Below are 10,000 nucleotides of genomic sequence, written 5' to 3'. Positions count from 1 at the left end.
TCCTCCACTGACCTGCAGGAGGAGCCGCTTCATCTGCTGTCAGACCACAAACCTGCAAACAAACCTTAATGTTCAGACGTCTCACTGACCAGAACGCTCCACAGAACCCAGCAGCAGAGCCACAGCCAGCAGAACCCTCGGAACCGACAGAACCTCCATCCTGCTGCACCCAAGAAGGACTGAAGACAGAAAACTGGAGCTCAGAGTCACTTTCTCTTTCCTTCTGACGGCCAACGCTCTGTGAGTGTGTGTGGGAGGGAGGGAGAGTGTGTGCGTGTTTAGTTTGTGTGTTTGTGATTTCCAGTAAAGTTCAACCTCCAAAATGACACACACACACACACACACACACACACACACACTAACTGATAATCAGCTGTCGATACTGATCAGATCATTGATAACTTCACATTTTATATTTTTAAATAGTTCCTCACCTGTAGCTCATTCACACCTTGTGACAGTTTGACTTTCAGGTTTTTAATGAAGTTTCACTGTTTCTAATGAATGTGTTGTTATTAACAGGGATGCTAACGATGGCTAACCGGACCTGACCAGTCTGACATCATTCCCAGCTCTGACTGAGCATTATACCTGCTAACCATCAACATGTTAGCATGCTAATGTTAGCATCAGCAGCCTGTTTCTTCCTGCAGACATCAGTGAGGCTTCATCTGAGATGATACTAGATGTGTTTCTGTAGCTAACTGAAGTTAGCATCGCTCTGGTTCCTCTGTGGGATTATTGAACTGGATTCTGGATTATGTGTGTAACTAAAGTGGCCTGTAAAGACGGACTAGTGAGCAGATGAGTCTCCGTGTTCGCTGTGAGGACGTTTAATGTCCCCGACAACCTCTGTAGTCTCTGTAGTTTATATGTTCAGCCTGTAACACACCTTATTTCACACATTTAACTGAAAACCAATTTAAAAAACTGAGACGAGGGAACCTGATGTGCTAACATGCTAACATGCTAACAGGACTACAGCTCTCTGTCACGAACATGATTTTGTAAGTTCAACACATTTAAACGAGACCTTCAGATCTGAACAGGTCTTCATACATCTGACACTCGTCCGTCTCGTCTTGTGGAGACAAACGTTTGAACCTGAACAAAGACAGAAGAGGCTCCGCCTGCAGACACATTAGTCCCGCCCACACTGTTTATTAACAGGTGACTGCACAAAATGACTGCGTTGCACCAAAGATGACAGATCACGACTGCACTGATCCTCCACACCAAAAATAACATTTCATCTCTCAGTCCGTCAGTGTGCAGTCCCCCCCCCCCCCCCACTGTTTTGACATCATGGAAGTGTCCCCACAGGGCTCCAGTGCTCCCTGTGGTCCCAGTGGTCCCAGTCTCTGCTGGGTCAGAACTCACTCAGAGCCAGTGTCAGAATCAATAACTCCAGTCCGTCCAGACTCCATCTTGTTCCAGTGATGTGACGTCACCACGGTAACGTCGTAGTTCAGTAGTCATCACAATAAGCCTCCATCTTTTTTTTTTTTTTTCCCATTTTTTGGTAATAAAGCCACAACAGTTGTGCGGCCGGTCGCCTCCAGGACCCAGAACTCTGACCAACACACAGATTCTGTTCTGACAAGAGATTTTATAAACCAGGACATCAAATCAAATGACAAACAATGAGTGAGGTATCGATGCACAAACTTTACCCCAAGTGATCCGTTTCTGCTCCGGTCCTCAAAAAATCTGTTCTCCTTTAAAGGAACAGTTCACACAAACACTAAAACCCGGTCATCATCTCCGCCCTCCACGCTGATGGAAGTCAGCTGAAGTCTCGTAGTCAACAAAACATTTCTGGAGCTTCAGAGACGTTATTAACACCCTCAACATGCTCTGTGATCACAGCAGACGAGCTGCATGGAGACATCTGATGTTTAAATCATCTCCAGCTGCTTCAGCTGTTCAGCAGAACGCTGCAACTCTGTTTTACTGTGAAGCTCCAGAAATGTTCTGTGGACTACGAGACTTCACCTGACTTTATATCATCAGGAGGAGATGATGACTGAGCCTGACTTTATATCATCAGGAGGAGATGATGGCTGAGCCTGACTTTATATCATCAGGAGGAGATGATGACTGAGCCTGACTTTATATCATCAGGAGGAGACGATGACTGAGCCTGACTTTATATCATCAGGAGGAGATGATGGCTGAGCCTGACTTTATATCATCAGGAGGAGATGATGACTGAGCCTGACTTTATATCATCAGGAGGAGACGATGACTGAGCCTGACTTTATATCATCAGGAGGAGATGATGGCTGAGCCTGACTTTATATCATCAGGAGGAGATGATGGCTGAGCCTGACTTTATATCATCAGGAGGAGATGATGGCTGAGCCTGACTTTATATCATCAGGAGGAGATGATGGCTGAGCCTGACTTTAATCTTCAGTTTTGAATGAACTGTTCCTTTAAAGATGTACATCATGACCCAGTGCTCTGAGAATAGTAACAATTAAAAAGACATGAATACGTTTTCTTCGGTTTGTGCTGCTTTAAATTGTCAGTAAAAGTTAGAGTTCTGCGTTCGACCTGAATCCGTCCTGAACCAACATCTTTAAAACATCTCTAAATAAATAAATAACACATCTGCAGGTTCAACAAGTTTAAATAATATTCAGCAAAAATAAAGAGTTCAACAACAAACAGCAGCCTTCAGTGATTCGACAATAAACAACAACAGAGGAAAGAAAATGGAAAAAGAAGAGAAATTCAGTTTGTTACAAAGTCCAGTTTCTCTAATCTGTCCGGAGTGAACCCTCCTCACAAACACATCAATAAAGGATCTCTGAAAAAGAAAATTAACCAACATGTCCGACGCTGTCAGAGTTTCCTCTGGTACCAGTCAGCTGATCGTCTTCATCACACAGAAGAGTCTGGAAGTGATGCTGTGGGCTAACGCTAAGCTAGCTGCAGGCTAATGCTAAGCTAGCTGTGTCGACTTTGAAGTGTTTTCATTTTCAAGTAGGCCGTGTGGAGAGGACTGAACCTGAAAACTATTTCCAACCGATTTTCGGATTTAAATCGTGACGTCCTGGAGAGAAACGAACTCCCTGCAGCAATAATATTCTGCAGAACTACGCTGGGACTCGTCAGCGTCGGGTCGAGCAGCAGAACTCTAAACCAACAGAAACGTTCTTTAAGGTTTAACGTCTGATGAATAATCTGGGAACAACTCAGCTGCTGTTCAAACATCAGGAATGTAAAATTAAGATCCGGTGTGGAGCCGAGCAGCACAGAAAAGTCCGACAAACCTGCCGAACTCTTCAAGCGGCTCGTTTTACCACCAACAAACAAAATGTCAATAAAAACTGTTCAGTGAGCCGAGACGTGAACTTCATTGTCGACTTCAGAAACAACAGCTCTCATCGAAGTCCGCTTGGTTCTGGAGCTTTCAACCGTCTGTCGATGTTCAGATGTTGGTTTTTCAGGTTCAGGTTCTGAAGCTCTGAGGACTGAAACACAGACTATAAGTAAACGACAGTGTTCGGGAGTGTCTGGTCCAATCTGTGCAGGAGATGTTGAAAGCTCCAGAAACTAAATGGACCGTGAGATGACTGATCCGGTCCCGTCTCCACGGTCAACAATGAATTTTAAATCTCAACTTTCAAGTCGACGTGGACCACAAGTCCTTAAAGTGCTCAGGAAAAAAACAAAAAACAACCCATGCTGAGGACGACCCACTCAAAAGCTCCAGAACTGACCTGGACCTGGTGATGAGACGCTGAGCCGACACGTTCAGCAATCTCCATCAACACTTTGGAGCTTAACAGCGAGGTTCTGATTTTGTGGCGGATAAAATCTGTCTGCAGCTGAGAGACGAGCCCTGACGAGGCCGTCCTCCTGTCAGATACGCAAGGTCCAAATTTACCCAGGATGCTTTGGTGTAGGTCAGATTTCTAGTTTTTGGAAAGTGGTCCATTTGTTAAATGTAAGACGTGAGACTCCAAAGTGTTGTGGCTGGACTCTGGTTCACACTCAGGAGACAGGAGGACGTCACACGACTCAACGAGCTTCAACTTTATAAACCGTCTCAGTTTAAAGGTGCAATGCGTCAAAAATGAGCTTCAAAACATTCAAAACTTAACCAACAGAATATCAGGTAACAACAGCTGTGATGTCAAAGACGTCTGCTTTGTGCTGCAGATATCTGATGACGTTAGCATGCTAACTTAAACACCAAGACTCCTTCAGTGGTCCGACTAGCTGCACGGCTAACTGAGCTAGGAAGCTAACAGCAGTGATGGATGTACAGATAACAGTTAGCGTTGCTCTGGTGCTACGCTGCCCCGTTTGTTTGAAGTATGAATCCAACATGTGGCTTTAACACAGACGCCTCGATACAGAGACGACGGCTGTTTCTGCAGCTTCTCTGTGACATCATAACATCACACGAGAACACTGATTACTTTCTCAACAAAACGAGTCTCACTGAGCACCGAGCCTGTTAGCTGTAGGCTAACATGTTGGCTAACCTCAGAGAGGTTAAAGGAGCAGTCTGTAGTGTTGTTGAAGAAATGTTAACGAGCAGAGAAAGACTGAAACAAACTCTTCAACTAACTGACCTTAAAGGACAACACAGTTTATACTGTTCTACTTTGTTTATATGTGGCGGACCCTGCCACCTTTCTAGCTTCAAACAGTGTTCTGGGACCTTATTTTCCAGTTCCACAGTTTGTGTTATTACCTCTTTAATAATGTAAATATTAAAATTCTGAGTTTGAATTTCTTTTACAAAACTACGTAGTGCTCCTTTAACTTTGTTTCACCGTCGTCATATTAGTTATTGATCTCACAGAGACACAAGTACAAACAAATATATCACTGCTTCTGTCCACAGGGGGCGCCAGAATCAACACGATGAAACTCCTCTGTAGCCGCTTTAATAAACCGCAGACGCTTAGCACACTGTTAGCCACCGAGCTACGTTAGCGAGCCTGCCTTTCCTCTTGAGAAGCAGCTCAGAGAAGGTGCCAGCATGTTTCCTGCTCGTTGACGTGTTAGCTCTGCAGCGTGGTGCGACAGTTACAATTCACATTGTTATCGGACAGTTTAAAGGAACAGTTCCCTCAGTGACGTACAGCTCAGTCATCATCTCCTCCGTGTTCACAGGGAGTCGGGTGACGTCTTATCGTCTGACCCGAACAGACGTGTTCAACACGTTCAGTCGTGATCATCAGCTACGTTCACCAGCGTGGTCATAAATAACACTTTGAAATAATAAACCTAAAACTGACCCTCGCTGCGCGCTGTAGGTGACATCACTCACCAGAGCCGACTGTTAGGACTGACGCTGTGATGGCTCATCTCTAATGTCAGTGACGTCATGTTAAAGCTGCAGTATGTAAGAATTGGCCACCTGTCAATTCAAACTCAGAACAAACTAACTGAGGAGATGATGACTGAGTTTTACTGTTTGGGTGAACTGCTCCTTTAACCACAGTGTTGCCTCTGTGGAGACACCATGTTTGACATGTAGGACACAGTGAGATGATCGGTCCTCCTGCTCTCTGGAGTTTGGACTCTCGTGATTGAACTGATTCATGAAGTCCGTTTGGATCCAGTGTGTTCCAGGTTCTGCTCTGTGCTGGTCGTTAAGGATCCCGGAGGCGACTGAATGTTTCTCTCCTCACACTGAGGTTCTTTGTTTGTTTGTTTTGTTTTTAGCATCTTTGCTAACAGTGATGTCACATTTCCTGTAGTCCAGCTGCTCAGTGATGACATCAAAAGAGAGGCGGAGTCTCCACATCCCCTGTCCCTCCCCCGTTGGCTCTCCGCGAGCCAATCAGAGTGCTCAGAGGAGGGTGGATCATCTGAAACCCGCCCGGATACAGGACTAAGCAGAGGGAGCTGATTGGCTGCAGTCTGTGAGTCCAGTTTGAATGTTTGAACGTCCTTCAGCGATCGAGTGTCCGAAAAACAAAGAAAAGAAAGAACTGGAGGAGAAAAAGAAGAAACATGTTTTTACCACTCAGCTGATTTATAGTATATAGTATATATATTGTAAACAAAGTTGGAACGAGCTCCTGCCCGTCTCTAATGGCTCCGCTCTCCTTCTCACTGACGTTACATTACAGATCTGTACTGATTGGACCTGAGCCGGGTCTTCATCATGTCATCTTGCTTTCTATATACAGCAGTGTAGTGATGACGTGTGTCTGGAGCTAACTGAAGTTAGCCTCGCTCTGGTTCCTCTGTGGGATTAATGAACTGGATTTTGGATTATTACAGAAAATAATCTGAAGTTTCTGATCCTTCCAGGTTCTGTTCATCCAGATAATCTCCACAGATGAACTCCACTCTGTGAGGACGTTTAATGTCCCAGACAACCTCTGTAGTCTCATTTAGACACTTGTTAGCAACCGCTAACTGTTTTTAACACATGAAGAGCTTTATGATTAAACTGTGGACATTTAATGATGGAGTCTATGTCTGACTACACCTCTCTACACTCTATATTAATCTTAGTCCCTTTGCTCAATACACTCTTATTATTTCTCTCTGTGATGAGGTCTACGTGGCTGCTGACCCTGACGGGGACTCACGTGGTCCTCTGAGGCTCCAGTGCTACGTTTGAGACTGGACCCCCGGCTGGCTGCTGGGCTCCGGTCCTCCTCGCTCCTTCAGGGACGGGTTGATCTCCTCTTCGGGGTCGTAGTAATAAAACTTCCTCAGGTAGGAGATCAGAGGCCTGAACACAGAACCAACCACAAACGTACGTTACATCTTTGTATGAAAACAAACGATCTGATGTTCAGAGACAGAAACATGTTTGTGGATTCAGAAACATGTCGACGCGTCTGTGACGTTCATGTTCCCCTCAGGATGGACTGTCAGAACATCTAGCGCCATCATCAGGTCAACATGGTTCATGAGCAAACACCTGCAGAACTGATGACATCACATCAGCCCCAGCTGGACTCTTAGCTAATGTTAGCATGCTAACACGCTACACTAACAATAAAGTAATAAAGAGACTTGAAAGTTTTCTTTGATCATTCAGACGTAAACTGACTCAGAGTCGGAGGAAAGACGACCTGTGATGAAGCTGAAGGTCCAGATGTTCTGTGGAAACAGGAAGTGATGCAGAAACGCAGCCGGAGGTGAAAGAAGTTTGATCACTTCCTGTTTCTCTGAACTGGATGATGTCGACTTCAGTCAGACTCACAACTCATTTATTTATTAATGCTCTGATCAAATAATCTCATTTTAATTGAACCTTTTTTCCCCTTAAAGTCTCATTATTATTATTATTATTATTATTAAAATAATAATAATAATTATTTTATTCATTCATCTATTTATTTATCTGTATTGTTTGTTCCACTTTATTTATTTTTATATTTTATTTATATTTATTTGTAGTATTTATTATTAAACATTGATTTTTATTTTTTATATATTAGATTTTAGGTATTTTTATTATTTAAAATTATATATGTTTTACTTTAGTTGTTATTTATTTATATGTATTATTACTTTTGTAGTGTTTATATTTTATCACTTATATTTGTTTTTATTGTTGATTAATATAATTTTTTACATTTATTTTGATTTTTTATTCTTGTTTTTTAGAATTCTTTTTCATTATTTCACTTTTAATAATTTTTTTATATTTTTAAAATAAAATATTTTACATTTTTAATCTTGATTTTTTATTGTTATTAATTTCTTTTGATTGAACTTTACTGTGATTGTTTCTATTATATATTATTTATCTGTTGTTGTTTTAATATTTCATCATCAACACTGTGAACAATAAATAAAGTTCGGTCTGTCCGACAGCTTCGGGTCAAAGGTCACATGAATACGACCCGACAGTACTCACGTGGGCAGCGGCAGCTCCTGGATGTGGTCGATACGGACCAGCTGTCTGATGCAGAAGCGACACAGATGCTGCAGAGATTTAACGCTGCTGAACCTGGAGACCGGGTACAGGAGCTGGACCGGGGTCGGGGGCAGACCTGAACCAGACACAACCAGAACTTATTTATACAGCAGCTTTAAAGACAGAAGTTACAGAGGAGACACGTGACGCCATGAAAGAAGTTCATGTAGAACATTTACTGAATTTACAAGAAGGAACAAATAAGTCTTCACACAGTTTATAAAGTGTCTCCAACTCAACAACTCACTAAACTGAGACTTTTGTTAAGGGAGTCTGGTGAAACAAAAAGACTAAATATTGACTCTCCGTTTAAGAAGAAATCAAAATCTGATAGTTTCAGATTTTGGTGCTTTTCTTTCTCAAATGTGACAATAAACAATAAATCTGTTTGATTATTGATCAGATTGATTTGAGCACGTTTCTGTGGGATCTGCAGAAATATAGCAGACAATTTATAACATGTTCAGGCAGACAGGTGGAGACAGGCAGGTGGAGACAGGCAGGTGGAGGCAGGCAGGTGGAGGCAGGCAGGTGGAGGCAGACAGGTAGAGACAGACAGGTGGAGACAGACAGGTAGAGACAGACTGGTGGAGACAGACAGGTGGAGGCAGGCAGGTGGAGGCAGACAGGTGGAGGCAGACAGGTGGAGACAGGCAGGTGGAGACAGACTGGTGGAGACAGACAGGTGGAGACAGACAGGTGGAGACAGGCAGGTGGAGACAGACAGGTGGAGACAGGCAGGTGGAGACAGGCAGGTGGAGGCAGACAGGTGGAGACAGGCAGGTGGAGACAGGCAGGTGGAGGCAGACAGGTGGAGACAGGCAGGTGGAGACAGACTGGTGGAGACAGACAGGTGGAGGCAGACAGGTGGAGACAGACAGGTGGAGGCAGACAGGTGGAGGCAGAAAGGTGGAGGCAGACAGGTGGAGACAGACAGGTGGAGGCAGACAGGTGGAGACAGACAGGTGGAGGCAGACAGGTGGAGGCTGGCAGGTGGAGGCAGGCAGTGAGAGGTGGTTGCTGTTGGTTACCGGGGACTCTGGAGCGCAGGAAGTAGAGGAACTTTCCGTTCTTGGAGTGCATGATGGCTCTTTCTATGAACTCAACCACCGAGTGACAGCGATCCTCAAATTTAGGATGACACCAGAGACTGAACGTCCCTGCAGAGGACAGACAGGACAGACAAGACAGACAGGACAGTTCATGACTCAACTCTTAAAATCACCACATTTGTTAAGGGAGTCTGGTGATGTTGTGTTACTGGTTCAGTGGTTGGATCAGTTCAAACAGACGGTGTGTTCACAAACAGCTGCTGCTGACTCTGGCAGGTAATGATAGTGTGTGCATGTATGTGTGTGTGTGTGCGTGTGTGTGTGTGTGTGTGTGTGTGTGTGTGTGTGTGTGTGTGTGTGTGTGTGTGTGTGTGTGTGTGTGTGTGTGTTACCTCTGTAGTGCTCCATGCGTGTGTGGTGTGTGACTCCCTGTGATCTGAAGCTCAGGCTCAGGATGTATCGCGGGTCTGAACTGTCTCGAACCAGAAACGATCCGTCGGGTTTTCCCTTCAGCTTCATCTCTGCGTCCTCCCAGTTCATCGGCCCCCAGTACCACCCACACTGAACACACACACACACACACACACACACACACACACACACACGCACACAGGTCAGCTCCACACTGGATCTATTTCAGGTGAGTTCTCAGTAAAAATGTGTGAAAGTAAAGATTCAGGCTCCAGTCTTTGGCCTCAGGGTCCCACCTTCTCCAGTTCTCTGAGGCTGGTGGCGAAGCTGCTGGCGTCGGGTCGACTGAGGGGGCAGCGTGGGGCGAGTCGGGGAGGGGGGTGCTGAGCGTCGGGCCGCAGAGGGACGGGCCTCGGTAAACCTCTGAGGAAGGTATCTGACCAACACACACACACACACACACACACACACACACACACACACACAGGAAACAACAGTTAGACTTTACACACATCATATATCACACTGCACAGAACAGGAGTACAGTGAACGCACCACAAACATCAACCACATCAACACTGTTACACTTTGCATCGCACAAATCTGCTCACGTTCCTGAGAG

At 44.7% G+C, this 10,000-nt stretch overlaps 2 protein-coding genes across 2 annotated transcripts in view; both read right to left on the bottom strand.

The window, feature by feature from the left end:
• LOC141019282 (properdin-like) overlaps nucleotides 1–460 on the bottom strand; it is a 4,966-nt gene extending 4,506 nt beyond the window's left edge. Inside the window, exons 1-2 of the mRNA XM_073494151.1 lie at nucleotides 435–460; nucleotides 90–238 (exon numbers count right to left, since the gene is read on the bottom strand). Of these exons, the coding sequence (XP_073350252.1) occupies nucleotides 90–238; nucleotides 435–445 (160 nt within the window). The 5' untranslated portion in view covers nucleotides 446–460. The remainder of the gene's footprint in view (nucleotides 1–89; nucleotides 239–434) is intronic.
• Nucleotides 461–2,617: 2,157 nt separating this feature from the next.
• Nucleotides 2,618–10,000, bottom strand: part of LOC141020010 (uncharacterized) — a 12,121-nt gene continuing 4,738 nt past the window's right edge. Inside the window, exons 2-7 of the mRNA XM_073495045.1 lie at nucleotides 9,675–9,814; nucleotides 9,360–9,528; nucleotides 8,947–9,075; nucleotides 7,856–7,991; nucleotides 6,573–6,718; nucleotides 2,618–5,963 (exon numbers count right to left, since the gene is read on the bottom strand). Coding sequence (XP_073351146.1) covers nucleotides 6,595–6,718; nucleotides 7,856–7,991; nucleotides 8,947–9,075; nucleotides 9,360–9,528; nucleotides 9,675–9,814 — 698 coding nt within the window. The 3' untranslated portion in view covers nucleotides 2,618–5,963; nucleotides 6,573–6,594. The remainder of the gene's footprint in view (nucleotides 5,964–6,572; nucleotides 6,719–7,855; nucleotides 7,992–8,946; nucleotides 9,076–9,359; nucleotides 9,529–9,674; nucleotides 9,815–10,000) is intronic.

The sequence above is a fragment of the Pagrus major genome, chromosome 23 (genome assembly GCF_040436345.1).
Source record: "Pagrus major chromosome 23, Pma_NU_1.0".
In the NCBI taxonomy this organism is placed as follows: domain Eukaryota; kingdom Metazoa; phylum Chordata; class Actinopteri; order Spariformes; family Sparidae; genus Pagrus; species Pagrus major.
The sequence above is the reverse complement of the archived record's forward strand: the minus strand, read 5'-3'. Positions and strand labels throughout refer to the sequence as shown.